This window comes from Drosophila yakuba, chromosome 4 (genome assembly GCF_016746365.2).
Source record: "Drosophila yakuba strain Tai18E2 chromosome 4, Prin_Dyak_Tai18E2_2.1, whole genome shotgun sequence".
NCBI classification, from domain to species: domain Eukaryota; kingdom Metazoa; phylum Arthropoda; class Insecta; order Diptera; family Drosophilidae; genus Drosophila; species Drosophila yakuba.
In genome coordinates, this window is record NC_052531.2 from 623,680 (window position 1) to 638,430 (window position 14,751).

Below are 14,751 nucleotides of genomic sequence, written 5' to 3' on the forward strand. Positions count from 1 at the left end.
GTTATTAATTAAAAATTAAAAATTAAAAATTTAGTGCAAGCATGAGAGAACGCTATAGTCCAGTTCCTCGACTATCAGAGAGTGCCCACCCTAACGCCCACAAACCGCCAAAAACTGCCCCGCTGAAAAATGTTTTTACGTTTTTTCACATAGTGTAAATTTCTCTTAATTTGCAAAAATCTTTTTGCATTTAATTTTATTATTTTCTTCAAATTTCTACCGATATTTGAGAAAATTTTATAATTTCTTGTTCGCACTTGCACTGCCTGACTAACGGGTGTCTGATAGTCGGGGCTCTCGACTATAGCATTCTTTCTAGTTTTAAATATATAATTATTGTAAGAGTACATCATCGGCTTGCCGAATCTAGTTTTGTTTTCGTTAAAATAAACGTATGCTGCGTAGCTGTCCTAGAATCGGACGTGGAGTTTTTAACGAATCTGTTATACTCCCTTATTGTAAGAGTAACTCTACCGTATCTATTAAGATTCATTTCATCGATTCATTTTCTTTTCCTTCCTTATCTTATTACGGTGTTTTTTTGCAGATGTTTCTTTTGCATCTGGCCTTAATTTGGCTAGAGCCACAACCAATGACGCCACGACGGATACCAGCTATGCTGAGGCATCATCTGCTGCTGGAGTCCCTGCCATTCCGGATGTCAGTATGTTTTCACCAACATCTCCCTCAAGTTGCGCAACATCTTGCGACAAGAATTTGAGTCAAATTGTTTCTCCAAGCGTAAATAACCTTGATGCCGGCGTCCCAACAACAGTATTCAAATGTAATCTCTGCGAATACTTCGTTCAATCTAAAAGCGATATTGCGTCTCATATTGAAACTGAACACTCATGTGCTGAAAGTGATGAATTTATAAGTATACCAACAAACACGGCTGCTCTGCAGGCTTTTCAAACAGCTGTGGCAGCAGCTGCTCTAGCTGCAGTGCATCAACGATGCGCTGCTATAAATCCACCGACCGTAGAGGAAGATAAGGACTTAGATACGAATGTCAGTGACGGTCCTGTTGCCGTTAAGCAAGAGCCCGTCGAACAGGAGGTTAATCGTATGACATCAATGGAGGAAACTAAAGACTTAGTTTCTCAAGTGACGGAATCTGCAGCTCAAGAGTCGCCAAAAGTTTCAGAATCTCAGGTTGGGGTACAGTGTCCACTGTGCCTCGAAAACCATTTCCGGGAAAAACAGTATTTGGAGGCCCATTTAACAAGCGTTCATAGCGTTACCAGAGATGGTCTTTCTCGGCTCTTACTTCTGGTGGATCAGAAAGCTTGGAAAAAAGAAAATGAGAACACAGATATAGCATGCCCCTCAGCTAAAGCTCCATTTGCAAAAACAAATACGCTAGAGAGAGCACCAACATCTATTGAAAACACCTGCAATGTTAGTCCAACCAAATCAATCTCAGCTAACCTAAGCCTCTCAGTGGGTTTGCAAGGGCTCTTCTGCCATCAGTGTGAGGCAAGCTTCAAGCACGAGGAACAGCTACTTCAGCATGCGCAACAGAATCAGCATTTTCCTTTGCAAAACGGGGAGTATTTGTGTCTGGCAACCAGCCATATCAGCCGTCCTTGCTTCATGAGCTTCAGGACCATTCCAGCTATGGTCAGCCACTTTCAAGACTCACACATGAGCCTGGTTATCTCGGAACGCCATGTCTACAAGTACCGTTGCAAACAGTGCTCCTTGGCATTTAAAACCCAAGAAAAACTTACGACGCATATGCTCTACCATACGATGCGGGATGCTACAAAGTGCTCTCTTTGCCAACGCAACTTTCGCAGTACACAGGCGCTTCAGAAGCACATGGAGCAAGCACACGCTGAGGAGGTAACCCCATCAACTAGGACAAACAGTCCTCAGACGCCGGTATTAAATACTGAGGAGACCCACAAGCATTTTCCATCGGAATCACATGCAGTAGAAAGAGGTAAATCCAATTCATTACTAACAAACTAAGAATTCCGATAGAAAAAAACTGGATTTGTTTTAGAAGTTTCAGTGAGTGATGTCTCACCGCTTCAATTGGAGTCGCAGCTAAACAAAGAAACTAGACAATTGTCACCTACTCCAATATCTCTCGATTCCCAATCTCACCAACAATACCTCGCTACATTCGCGGCTTTACTCAAGCAACAACAGTGTAACTCAGATACCGGAGCCCTTCATCCCGAAGTTCTGTCGATTTCCGCTGGAGAGGTTTCCCATCACTTGCAGGTATTTCCATTTTCCAAAGTGATTTGAATCCATAAAGGTTACACCGCTAATAAAAAAAATGTTTAAGGGTCTACAAAATCTTCAGCATATGCAACAGCAATTTGGAGCCGTAGCTGCCGCATCAGGACTTTCAATTAACCCAGTTGACATGCTTAATATAATGCAATTTCACCACTTGATGTCCCTTAACTTCATGAACTTAGCACCCCCCTTAGTATTCGGAGCCAATGCCGCCGGTAATGCAGTATCTCCATCATCAGCGCAAAATAACAGCATTAAAACCTCAACCGCATCATCTGCTTTAGTACTAGGTGATACTCAGATACTGACCAGTGGTGTCAGTTCTTTACCAGTAGACTCGGTTAAAGCTATCACAGTCCCAGCTCAAACTCAACTCACTGTGAACGCTAGCTCTCAGGTATTATATTAAGATTATAATTCTTAAATCCTCATTCGACACTCCACACTCAACTGCAATTATATTTTTGTATATATTTTAAATAAGATTAAAACATATTTAAACGTATTAATGCCAGAATTAGAACGGATGGTTCGGACCATACAGCTGCCATACACCTACATATTTACCTCTTTTTCGATTATAGTTCAGTTTTGGTCTTATTTTAATCAAAACCGGACGACTATATCATATAGCTGCCATAGGAACTGTCGTAAAAATAATTAACAATATTTAAACAGGAATTATAGTTTCGTTGTATTCAATCATAAACTGATTTTATGAATATGAATAAAATCAGTTTATGATTGAATACAACTGTTCCACTTTTATACCTATTACTTGCAGAGTAAAAGGGTATACTACATTCGTTGAGAACTATGTACCCGGCAGAAGGAATCGTTTCCGATCAAATAATGTATATATATTCTCCATCAGGATCAATAGCCGAGTCGATCTGTCTATGCCCGTCTGTCCCTCCGGCCGTATGAGCGTCGAGATTTCAGGAACTATTGAAGCTAGAAAGTTGAGATTAAGCATGCAGACTCCAGAGTCGCAGCGCAAGTTTGTTAACCCATGTTGCCACACCCACCCTAACTCCCACAAACCGTCCAAAAACTGTCAGTGTTGAAATTTCTCCTTCGCGCTTTCACTAGCTGAGTAAGGTGTACCAGATAGTCTGGGAACTCGACTATACCGTTCTCTCTTATTTTTTGAATACAATTACTGTAAGGTATAATTTCCTTCCTTGGTTTTATTCATTTCGGTTGCAAATTTTTAGAACACTAGTCTTCAGTCTTGCAATATAAATGTTTCTTTGGAATCAGTTTCTTATTATGTTTTTAATGCTTTTACGGGTAATAAAGTCTAAGAGCCATGTGAGTAACTATAAAACAAGAGAGAACGCTGTAGTCGAGTTCCCCGACTATCTGATACCCGTTACTCAGCTTGTAGAAGTGCGAAGGAGAGTCTTCAACACTGACAGTTTTTGGCGGTTTGTGGGCGTTAGAGTGGGCGTGGCAAAATTTTTTTGGCAAATCGATAGAAATTTACAAGACTAATACAAAAATGAAAAAATATCTAAACAGCTTTTGTAGTTCCTGAGATCTCAGCGTTCATACGGACGGACAGACAGACAGACGGACGGACATTTTTTTTTTTTTATTTATTTATTTTGCAATCTGTCTTAGAACTATGACAATAAGCAAATTATATAGCACCTAAAAATACTTGACAGGATTGATTGAGCTCCAATGAGCACATACAATATATATATGTAAATATTTACATTTATTTACATTTTCCACTTAAACTTAACTTTCGAATCTATGTGACAAGTCTAGCGTGTGAAATCTTTTTAATCGTCTAAGACTGCTAGTATTGTCTAATAGACCTATTGTCATTATGTTTTCGTGGTTGGACACGCTTCCTTCTGCCTGTTACATACTTTTTAACGAATCTAGTATACCGTTTTGCTCTACGCGTAACGGGTATAATAACTATAGCGTTCTTTCTTGTTTAATACTGAAAAAATATACTTTTAGATAAATACGGATATAGCGTTCTTTCTTGTTTGATACTGAAAAAATATACTTTTTTGATACTGAAAAAATATACTTTTAGATAAATACGGATAGATCTACAGACATATATTATGTTTGTATGTTATTTAAGTATTAACTTTCAATAAATACCATATCTTCCTTTACATATCACGATACATACACGATCAAGACTTTGAAGAACTTTTTAAAATTAACATTTTTGTCGGTTTTTTTTTATTTGGTCTGCCTGCACAAATTATAATTTAAAGACGATAAATAATTTTTTGATTGTTTGCTAGATATAACAAATACTAGTTTTAAATCTCCAAAATTTCGTAGGGAAACAAGTTGGTAAATAAAATAGTAAAATCTAAAGGAAATTGAAACATTTTTTAAAACTCTGCGTTAGAGTGCCCAAAATATTTTTGGCATATCGATTAAAATGGTAAAAAAAAATACAGTTTTGGGCGGCTGGAGCGCATGCATTGCTTAATTTGAACTTCATTGTTTTTATATGTAATTAGTTTCCGAAATCTTGACGTTAATAGACTAACGAACGAAGAAATCGAATTATTAAGATCAGATCGGCTGGTTATCGTGATAAAAAAAAGGGTCAGAAACCGTATCTTTCGTACACTACACAATTTTTAACGTTTATGAGCCTTATTTTATCTTTTTTTATTAATAATTTTTTTTACAGCTGGCTAGCAATCAAAAACGAGCTCGAACGCGTATAACTGATGATCAGCTAAAAATATTGCGGGCCCATTTCGATATAAATAATTCGCCAAGCGAAGAGAGCATTATGGAGATGTCTCAGAAAGCAAATTTACCAATGAAGGTAAGGGTGCTCAGGATTGAGTGAAAGAAGAGATGAACAAAATTTGTTTTTGCAGGTGGTTAAACACTGGTTTCGAAACACACTATTTAAGGAAAGACAACGCAATAAGGACTCTCCTTACAATTTTAATAATCCACCATCGACAACTCTGAATATAGAAGAGTACGAACGTACAGGTCAAGCTAAAGTTACACCTTTAAATGATACTAGTAGGGTCGCAGTAACAGCGCCAATTACTGCATCAACAATTTTATTAGCACCATCTGGTAATGCCAATTTAATCTCTAAGGAAAGCCCAACTACAAAAGTACTTGCGGCGGGAAAAGTTATCGCAACAGGACCTGCTACATTATCTACGACCGTTGCAGTTTCAATGCCCGTATCCCGTCCAGAATCGACAACCTCTAGCGGCAACATATCCGACTATTTAGGCAACAATATATTTTTCGGACAGCCCGGGGGCAAGGACCAGGTCTTGCCATGTTCTGTTGACGGGCAAATAAAATCAGAGCCGCAGGATGATATGATCGGTGCAAATGATTCTGCATACCAAACAAAGCAGCACCCTACTTTTAGCTTTCTAAAACACCAACAGGAACTTACGGATCCCCCAGAACAGTGCTTGACAAATCAAAACGCGGATACAGTCCAGGACCAATCTTTGCTAGCGGGCTCTGCTCTTGCATCCCATTGTCAAAATCAACAGCAAATAAATATATTTGAAACTAAATCAGAAAGTGGGAGCTCCGATGTAATGTCACGCCCCCCTTCTCCGAGTAGTGGAGCTGCCGGAAATATTTATGGCAGCATGAATGATTTAATTAACCAGCAATTGGAGAACATGGGTAGTAACATGGGACCACCAAAAAATTTGCAGACTGTTGGCAAAACCTTTGAAAAGAACGCAGCTCCAATGCCGACCTCAGGCAGTATTAGTGCTCAGTTTGAAAGCAACTCTTCGAACTCATCGAGCTCCTCATCATCGACATCAGGTGGCAAGCGAGCTAATCGAACACGTTTTACAGACTACCAAATAAAGGTTTTGCAGGAGTTCTTTGAGAACAACTCATATCCAAAGGACAGCGATCTCGAATATTTAAGTAAGCTCTTGTTACTGTCTCCACGTGTTATAGTGGTTTGGTTTCAAAACGCCAGACAAAAACAACGTAAGATTTATGAAAACCAGCCGAACAATACCCTGTTTGAAAATGAGGAGACGAAGAAACAGAACATTAACTATGCGTGCAAAAAGTGTAACTTGGTATTTCAAAGGTACTACGAGCTAATTCGTCATCAGAAAAATCACTGCTTCAAAGAGGAAAATAATAAAAAGTCTGCCAAGGCACAAATAGCTGCTGCTCAAATCGCGCAGAATTTGAGCTCAGAGGATTCTAATTCTTCCATGGATATACACCATGGAGGCATAGGTCAACCAGGCACCGCTGTTGTTTCGCAAACTCTGTCAACGCCGGGCTCGGCAGCTTCTTTGCCGGGACAGTACGCACAGCATTCATTTGGCGCATTGCCCTCGCCACAGCATTTGTTTGCAAAGTCTTCTTCCCTTACTGATTTCAGCCCTTCCACGACCCCCACGCCACCACAACGAGAACGCAGCAACAGTTTAGATCATCCTCAACGCCCTCCCAAGTTTGATTGCGACAAATGTGATCTTAAGTTTAATCACTTGGAAAAATTGCGAGAGCATCAACTATTACACCTGATGAATCAAGGAAACATTTTTTCAGATGCTGGTCAGAACACAAACCCTGAAGCCCATTTCGGACCGTTCGGCAGCATTTTGCAAAGTCTACAACAAGCAGCGGCTCAACAGCAGCAGCCACACCATCAACCACCGCCAACAAAGAAACGAAAATACTCGGACTGCTCTTCCAATGCAGATGAAATGCAGTCTTTGTCGGAGATTGAGGTTTCACATAAAAAGCACGAATTTCTGTACAAATATTTTATGCAGAATGAAACGAGCTCTGAACTAAAACAGCAGTTCCTCATGCAACAACAACATAAGAAAGTAGAACAAGGGAACGAGTCCGAGTTTGAACTTGATTTCTTAACTAACTTCTATCAACAGAGCGAATTAAAGAAAGTCAGTAACTATGACTTTTTACTATCGTACTATCGCACACATGAAGAGTCAAAATCCAGCCCACAGCATATATTTAGCTCCAGTAAAAAGCCAACCATCGAGTTTTTACTCCAGTACTACCAACTTAATGAGTCGAAAAAGTTTTTTCAGTTAGTTGCCTCGCCCCAAATAATCCCTGATCTCCCAGGCTACAAACCATCGTCGCGAATGCCAAAACCCGCGTCGGATGAAGCCCCTAATATTGGAGAAACATCATTGGAGCAGGCAACAAAACTACAACGAGAGGAGCAATTACGCATAGACAGGCCAAGCGAAGAAAACGACTTATCTATAACCAAAAACAAAGTGGAAAATATTAATAACAACAATATTAGCATTAACGAGGGTCAAAACGATTTAACCGAGACGAATGGTAGCCCTTCGGGTGAAACAAAAGAAGAGTTTCCACAGGAATCTTCTTTAATTGAAACTGATAATGATAACAAGTATTTATGCACAAGATCCAAACAAAAAAATGAAAAGGAAAAGTCGCAGTACTTACATAATCTTGAGGACTTTCTGGATGCCACAATGATAGAGAACAACTCTCAGACTTTAACTTTTAATGATGATGAAAAAGCATGCCAAAAAGATGAACCAATTCAAAATTCCAATGAAATGGAGCAACGGTCCTCTGTGTCTCCGGTTAACGTTTCATCGAAGCAAAATAAGCGCTTACGAACAACCATACTTCCGGAGCAATTGAACTTTTTGTATGAATGTTATCAATCCGAATCAAATCCAAGCCGAAAAATGCTTGAAGAGATATCTAAGAAAGTTAACTTAAAGAAACGCGTAGTTCAAGTGAGTACATACTACATAAGTTATGTTCAGAAAACATATATTTGGTTACATTAGGTTTGGTGTTTTAGAACAATCATTCAATTATAACGGCAAAAAAAAATTTGTTGTAAATGACATAATGTGTTTTTCTTTTAAAATATGATTTGTTCTATATAGCAAGAAAAAAAAGCGTGACGAACCACCGAAGCTTATATACATACATATACCCTGTCAATTATTGTAAATTAAACAAGAGAGAACGCTATAGTCGAGTTCCCCGACTATCTGATACCCGTTACTCAGCTAGTGGAAGGGAGAAGGAGAGTCTTAAACACAGTTTTTGACGGTTTGTAGGCGTTATAGTGGGCGTGGCAGAAAGTTTTTTTGCAAATCGATAGAAATTTACAAGACTAATACAAAAATGAAAAAATTTCAAAACATTTTTCAAAAGTGTGGGCGTAGCAGCTTTGGGCGGTTTGAGGGCGTTAGAGTGGGCGTGGCAAAAAGTTTTTTGGTAAATCGATAGAAAATTACAAGACTAATACAAAAATGAAAAAATTTCAAAACATTTTTCAAAAGTGTGGGCGTGGCAGTTTTGGGCGGTTTGTGGGCGTTAGAGTGGGCGTGGCAACATGAATCGACAAACTTGCGCTGCGTCTATGTCTCTGGAGTCTGTATGCTTAATCTCAACTTTCTAGCTTTTGTAGTTCCTGAGATCACAGCGTTCATACGGACGGACAGACAGACAGACGGACAGACGGACAGACGGACAGACAGACGGACGGACAGACGGACATGGCCAAATCGACTCGGCTATTGATCCTGATCAAGAATATATATACTTTATATGGTCGGAAACGCTTCCTTCTGCCTGTTACATACTTTTCAACGAATCTAGTATACCCTTTTACTCTACGAGTAACGGGTATAAAAAAAAATACCTCATGTCTACCGAGTAAGAAAACTTTATTATAAAAACAAAAAAGAATGCTATAGTCGAGTTCCCTGACTATCTGATACTGATTGTTTATCTCAACTTTTTAGCTTTTATAGTTCCTGAAATCTCGACGTAGACGGACAGACAAGAAAATAACATAATGAAAACAAGAGAGAACGCTATAGTCGAGTTCCCCGACTATCTGATACCCGTTACTTAGCTATGCAGTTTTGGGCGGTTTGTGGGCGTTAGAGTGGGCGTGGAAACATAAATTGAGAAACTTGTGCTGCGTCAATGTCTCTGGAGTCCGTATGCTTAATCTCAACTTTCTAGCTTTTGTAGTTCCTGAGATCTTAGCGTTCATACGGACGGACAGACGGACATGGCTAGATCGACTCGGCTATTGATCCTGATCAAGAATATATATAATTTATTTGGTCGGATACGCTCCCTTCTGCCTGTTACATACTTTTCAACCAATCTAGTAAACCTTTTTACTCTACGAGTAACGGGTAGAAAAAATATATTTAATTTATTTTATTTTAGCAGAGTCCAGCAACTCGACTATAGTGTTCTCCCTTGTTAGTGCTGCAGGGTATATAAACCTTGGTTTTAGTTAGCTTTTTTGCTTTCTTGATTTTTATGTTGTAAATATTTACTATACTAAGATTATTTATAATTTCCGTTATTCATTTTTTAAAATTTTTATTTCATTTTTTAGTGAAAATGCAACACTTACCCATAAATGATAGGCAATCAAATTAAACCGTTTTTGGGTTACACCTGATTTTTTTAAGTCGTGCTTTCCAGATTGTTTTAAAGAACTAAAGGTAAATAATTCAACATCTAATACAGCTTTTAAGCTTTATTAAAATGCCCAGACATACATACATTCAATTACAACGATACACTTAATTTATACTTTAAGGTCTGGTTTCAAAATTCACGGGCCAAAGACAAAAAATCCCGAAATCAGCGACATTATGCACACATATCTGACGATAATAGCTACGATGGCTCTAGCGGAAAGGAGGTTGTTAGCGACCTAAGATCCAACGGCGTTGCCGTGGAAACGGACCACGAAACAAATCTGCAGGACTGTCAGCTATGCCAAGTCACTCAAGTCAACATCCGTAAGCATGCTTTTAGTGTCGAGCATATTTGCAAAATGAAGAAGCTGCTCGAACAAACCACCGAGCTCTATGCGCAGAGCAATGGTAGTGGAAGCGATGACAACGATTCTGACAGGGAAAAACGATTTTATAACTTATCAAAGGCATTTTTGTTACAACATGTTGTGTCAAACGCGACAAGTCACGCTATTCATACACCTAGACAAGATCCAGATGCTATTGCCGAAGGGAACTGTGTGCTTACCTATGAAACTAATGGTGGGGATTCCAAGGGCCATATCCATCATAATTTGCCTAATGAAGCCGTCCCTGAAGATGCGGGTAAAATCGCAAGTAATCAGGAACTTATGCAGCAGCTATTTAACCGAAACCATATCACCGGTAAGAGTTTCGGGAAGATACAAAAAACATCTATTTGACCTTATCTGTTGATCAGATTAAAAATTAAAATTAAGCTTGTTTATTATTTTTTTAATACGTTAGCTTTTTCTGTTTATTTGTAATTAAAGATGTTTTACTTTGCTTGCTGCCCACACCGAAATTGATAGTTTTCATTATGTTTAAAATCAAATACCAGTAGAATTATATTTTTAACGCCTCGCAAATTAAAATTTTACAAAATAGTTTATATTAAAAACGGATATGTGTAAGCAAATAATGTATGTATGCCTGCGTGTGAAAAACCACGAAAGTAGAATTAAAGAAAAATTACTCTTAGTATAAGGTTTTTTTTTAAGTAAGGAAAATGTCATGTAGCAAAAATATTTTTTTTGGCACTTTAAGGGTCGAGAAAACACTACATACTATTTCTCCATTAATCTCCTTGGCGTGTTGTCTTCTTCTCCATTTTCGATGCGCCCCTAGCAAAATAATAGACATGTTTTCAAAAATACTGCAAATTATGTTTTTGGTGCTTCAAATACCGATATTGACACTTCATTAGTGCTAAAATATCATTATATTATAAATGTATAAGCCAATAAACACAATAATCACATCACATTAATATAATGAAAAATGTACAAAAATAAACATTTCATTTTATTAAAATTCTTGTATTACTGACTTGCGTTTTTATTGTTATATATTTGTTGTTTTTATAATTCTTTGGTTTGTAAATTTAATGTTGAATAAAAGGATTCAGTTGGAGTAGTGTAACGCAATCATCTAATGTTATATTCAATGGCTGATAACTAAATCAGTAATTCTTATTTTATTAGTTATAGGTGGAAAGTAAATCTGAGTGTTTATATGGCCTTCTAACCGTGGATACTGGGTAAAATGTAGGTAAGTTAATATACTCAAATTTGTATTGGCTCTTTAAACATATTCTTACTTGCAGACTACAAAAGGAAAAATAATTGCATAATGGACACGAAAGATACGTACACTACAAAAATACGAAAAAAAACAAACCATACTAAGCAAACTAAAAAGTTCCTATTTTGAAAAAATTTATAAAAACATTGACATTCCATCATTCAAATGAATATGATATGTATGGAATTCTTGCGAAAACCTATTTCAACATTAGTAAGAATCTCTTAATTATACGGAAGCGTTCCTAACTATTCGAAATATAAATTAGTAATAAATTTAAGGTATACACAATTGAGGCAATCCTTAACAATTCAAGATAGAGGGCGTAATCTTGATAAGTTATAATAACAAGTAGCTGCAAAACAAAAATATGATATTATATAGATGCATACATAATGAATTAGAATTAGTGAAATGTAAACTGAGTTCCTAGCATTTAATTGCTTTATGCCTTTGTTTTTTATATTAGAGTGTAGCCAATGAATACTAAGATCTGCTTCAGTATGCCGAATATAAAAGCTGAAATATATACATACGTGGTTCCTATTTTATTTAGAAAAACTGTACATGAATAAACAAAAAGGATATTATTTACGTCATTATTATGCTGAGAAAATCGTGCCAATAATTTATCCAGCAATGCATACTTGTTGCATTGAAACCATACTCAAATTTTGCAAATTCTAATTTTCGTACGAAAAGGAAGAACAGAAAAATAGGGAAAGGGCCTTTAGTTAAAATATTAATTTGTTCAAGCTATATAACAGTTGTTAAATATTTATTATGACCTATTAAGCAATTCATTCACAGTTACAAAATTATTAAATCAATTTTTATTTCCAAACATATATTTGCTTATACCTTAAGTTTAAAGAAAAAACAACAAACGTAAACTTCTAGGAGAGACCGGAGTTACTATTTCACAATTGTATAACGTTTTTATCTACTCTTCCAATACAAAACTTAGAATTTAAAGAAAAATCTCAGCATGTATGATACTTTTACTTACTTGTTTAATTTTAAATGTTCCTTGTCAATGTAACTACAAATAATTAAATAGGATAAACAGTTGCAAAATTTTTAAATAAAATATTATTTGACTGATTATTTTAAAAACAAAAAAAAATTTTTAAAACAGTCTTATATTTATTTGATTTCATTTTGCATCATGCACATTTATTGGCATTTGTTTATGTATAAGTTTATTGTTAACGGCAATTAAATAAAACATATGTTGGGAAACATAAGAAAATCTACTAAGAAGTTCCTATAGAATTTAATGAAATGAAATACAAATATGTATATTTACTTGTAAGTTCAGGAATACTATATATGACATTATTTTCAGTTCGTCTCATTTTAAATTTATGACAGGCAATTTATATAGAAATTAGACATTTGGCCATTCTATGGTTAGACTATTGCAAATATGTGTATGTTTGAAATCCCATATTCAGTTTGTACAAGAATTATTTTCATACATACGTACTTAAGCCTTCATAATTGCCAAGAAGATATGAATAGATTTGACAGAATACCAGACTAACAGTCCATATTCTATATTATATATATAATATATTACATATTTATACTTATTTGAATATACTTATATATATATAATTATATACATATAAATTTCCACTTATTTATATAAAGATATATATACTTATATATATATTCTGATATATACATATATATATGTATATATACTTATATATATTATAAAGCTATGAATTTAAAATAATAAACTTGAGTTTTTTCATAAGAAAATCTATTTCAAAATTATATGATTCCCATGAGCAACACACAAAATAATATGAGATTTTAAGATGATATCAGAACATTCATTGCTCAATTGATAGCCACCATACATACAGATCTATGTATGTATGTATAAATATATAACATATCACAAAAATTACTAAAAAAAAATTTTTCAAACTCATTTTTTCCTTTGTTTCTAAGAAATTGATTTTGGACAAAGACATCCAAATCATATTTATTTTGTTTTTAACAGCTTACATATATTTTGTGTGTTCGGAATTTGTCTTCATTGAAATAATATTCACCATACAAAAACAAATGTTTCTTATATCCTATATAAGTAAACAAAAGCGTATAAGTAATTTTATTGTCAACTTATGAATTAATCAGAGTTACTACAAATACTGGGTAAAACTTACAAATGTAGGAAGTATAACAAAAAATATAAAGTTCCTATATATTTAATAATTGGCAGATGTGCATATATTATAAAATTATAAATTATAAACAAAAATACAAATTATAAATAAAAATATGAACCAGAAATAATTGTATTTTCTTGCGCGTATATCATCAGAGGAACGCCTAACATAACATGTTAAGCAATAGTATCCTCCTCATTTGCAGCACCTTTGTAGGTCAATATATCACCATGGCAGCTTTAAGAAACGCAGATTAACAGCCACTAACCTTTTGGAGCCAACATTCTTCGTAATACAGGGCTTCAAAAAAAAATCTCTTCAAACAGATAGATGTGGTCTACACTGACTTTAGTAAAGCATTTAATTTTGTTAATCATTCACTTTTGGTTAGGAAACTTGATTTATTAGGTTTCCCTGTTGATCTTGTAAATTGGAATGTCTTTAAAAATTGTCTTTCTTGTATTCTCCGTGTCACATCCGGCGTTCCACAAGGTAGTCACCTTGGTCCGATCCTTTTTACTTTATTTCTTAACGACCTTCCCTTAGTAATAAAAGCGATTCGAACCTTCAGTCCGATCTAGATAACTTTCAAACATGGTGCCGCGAAAACGTAATAAACATTAATGGCTTGAAGTGTAAAGTTATGACCTTTTGTCGTGTCCACCCAAAACACTCTAAGTGGGTGATAATCTTGGTGTTCTTCTGGACCCTTAACTTAAATTTTCTGACCATATTTCGTCTATTGTCCATAATGAATTTAATGATCCTTACAAGGATTACCTGTTTGGAGTCAACAATATGGAGTTCACTAGGACCTCATTTAATCGGTTAAAAAACTTCTTACCTTAAGTTTGTCATAAGGCAAACCTACGGCGCCTATATGGACTAATCGTGTATCTCTAGCTTTAAATAAACAGATGCCACACATAAGGAGATACCGATTTTCAATCTGTTTCTTGTAAATATTTAAGTACTCGGTTTTTATTTTACCGTGCCTTATATTTAGTAAAATATTTTTCAGTTTCGTATAACGAGTGTAAAACCAGTACTTGAACTTCCTTGCTATTTTTATACCCGTTACTCGTAGAGTAAAAGGGTATACTAGATTCGTTGAAAAGTATGTAACAGGCAGAAGGAAGCGTTTCCGACCATATAAAGTATATATATTCTTG

General features: G+C 35.7%; 1 protein-coding gene across 6 annotated transcripts in view; it reads left to right on the forward strand.

Annotated features, from left to right (window-relative positions):
* Positions 1-11,360, forward strand: part of LOC6523728 (zinc finger protein 2) — a 42,200-nt gene extending 30,840 nt beyond the window's left edge. For 4 of the 6 annotated variants that reach the window (XM_043207206.1, XM_043207204.1, XM_043207207.1 and 1 more), the window contains 6 exons: positions 548-1,948; positions 2,012-2,235; positions 2,303-2,653; positions 4,937-5,077; positions 5,133-8,024; positions 9,869-11,360. In XM_043207206.1, coding sequence (XP_043063141.1) covers positions 548-1,948; positions 2,012-2,235; positions 2,303-2,653; positions 4,937-5,077; positions 5,133-8,024; positions 9,869-10,492 — 5,633 coding nt within the window. In that variant the 3' untranslated portion in view covers positions 10,493-11,360. Of the gene's footprint in view, positions 1-547; positions 1,949-2,011; positions 2,236-2,302; positions 2,654-4,936; positions 5,078-5,132; positions 8,025-9,661; positions 9,737-9,868 lie in introns of those variants that run through there. The other 2 variants (XM_039376944.2, XM_039376945.1) reach the window with 2 other exon arrangements.
* Positions 11,361-14,751: the final 3,391 nt, after the last annotated feature.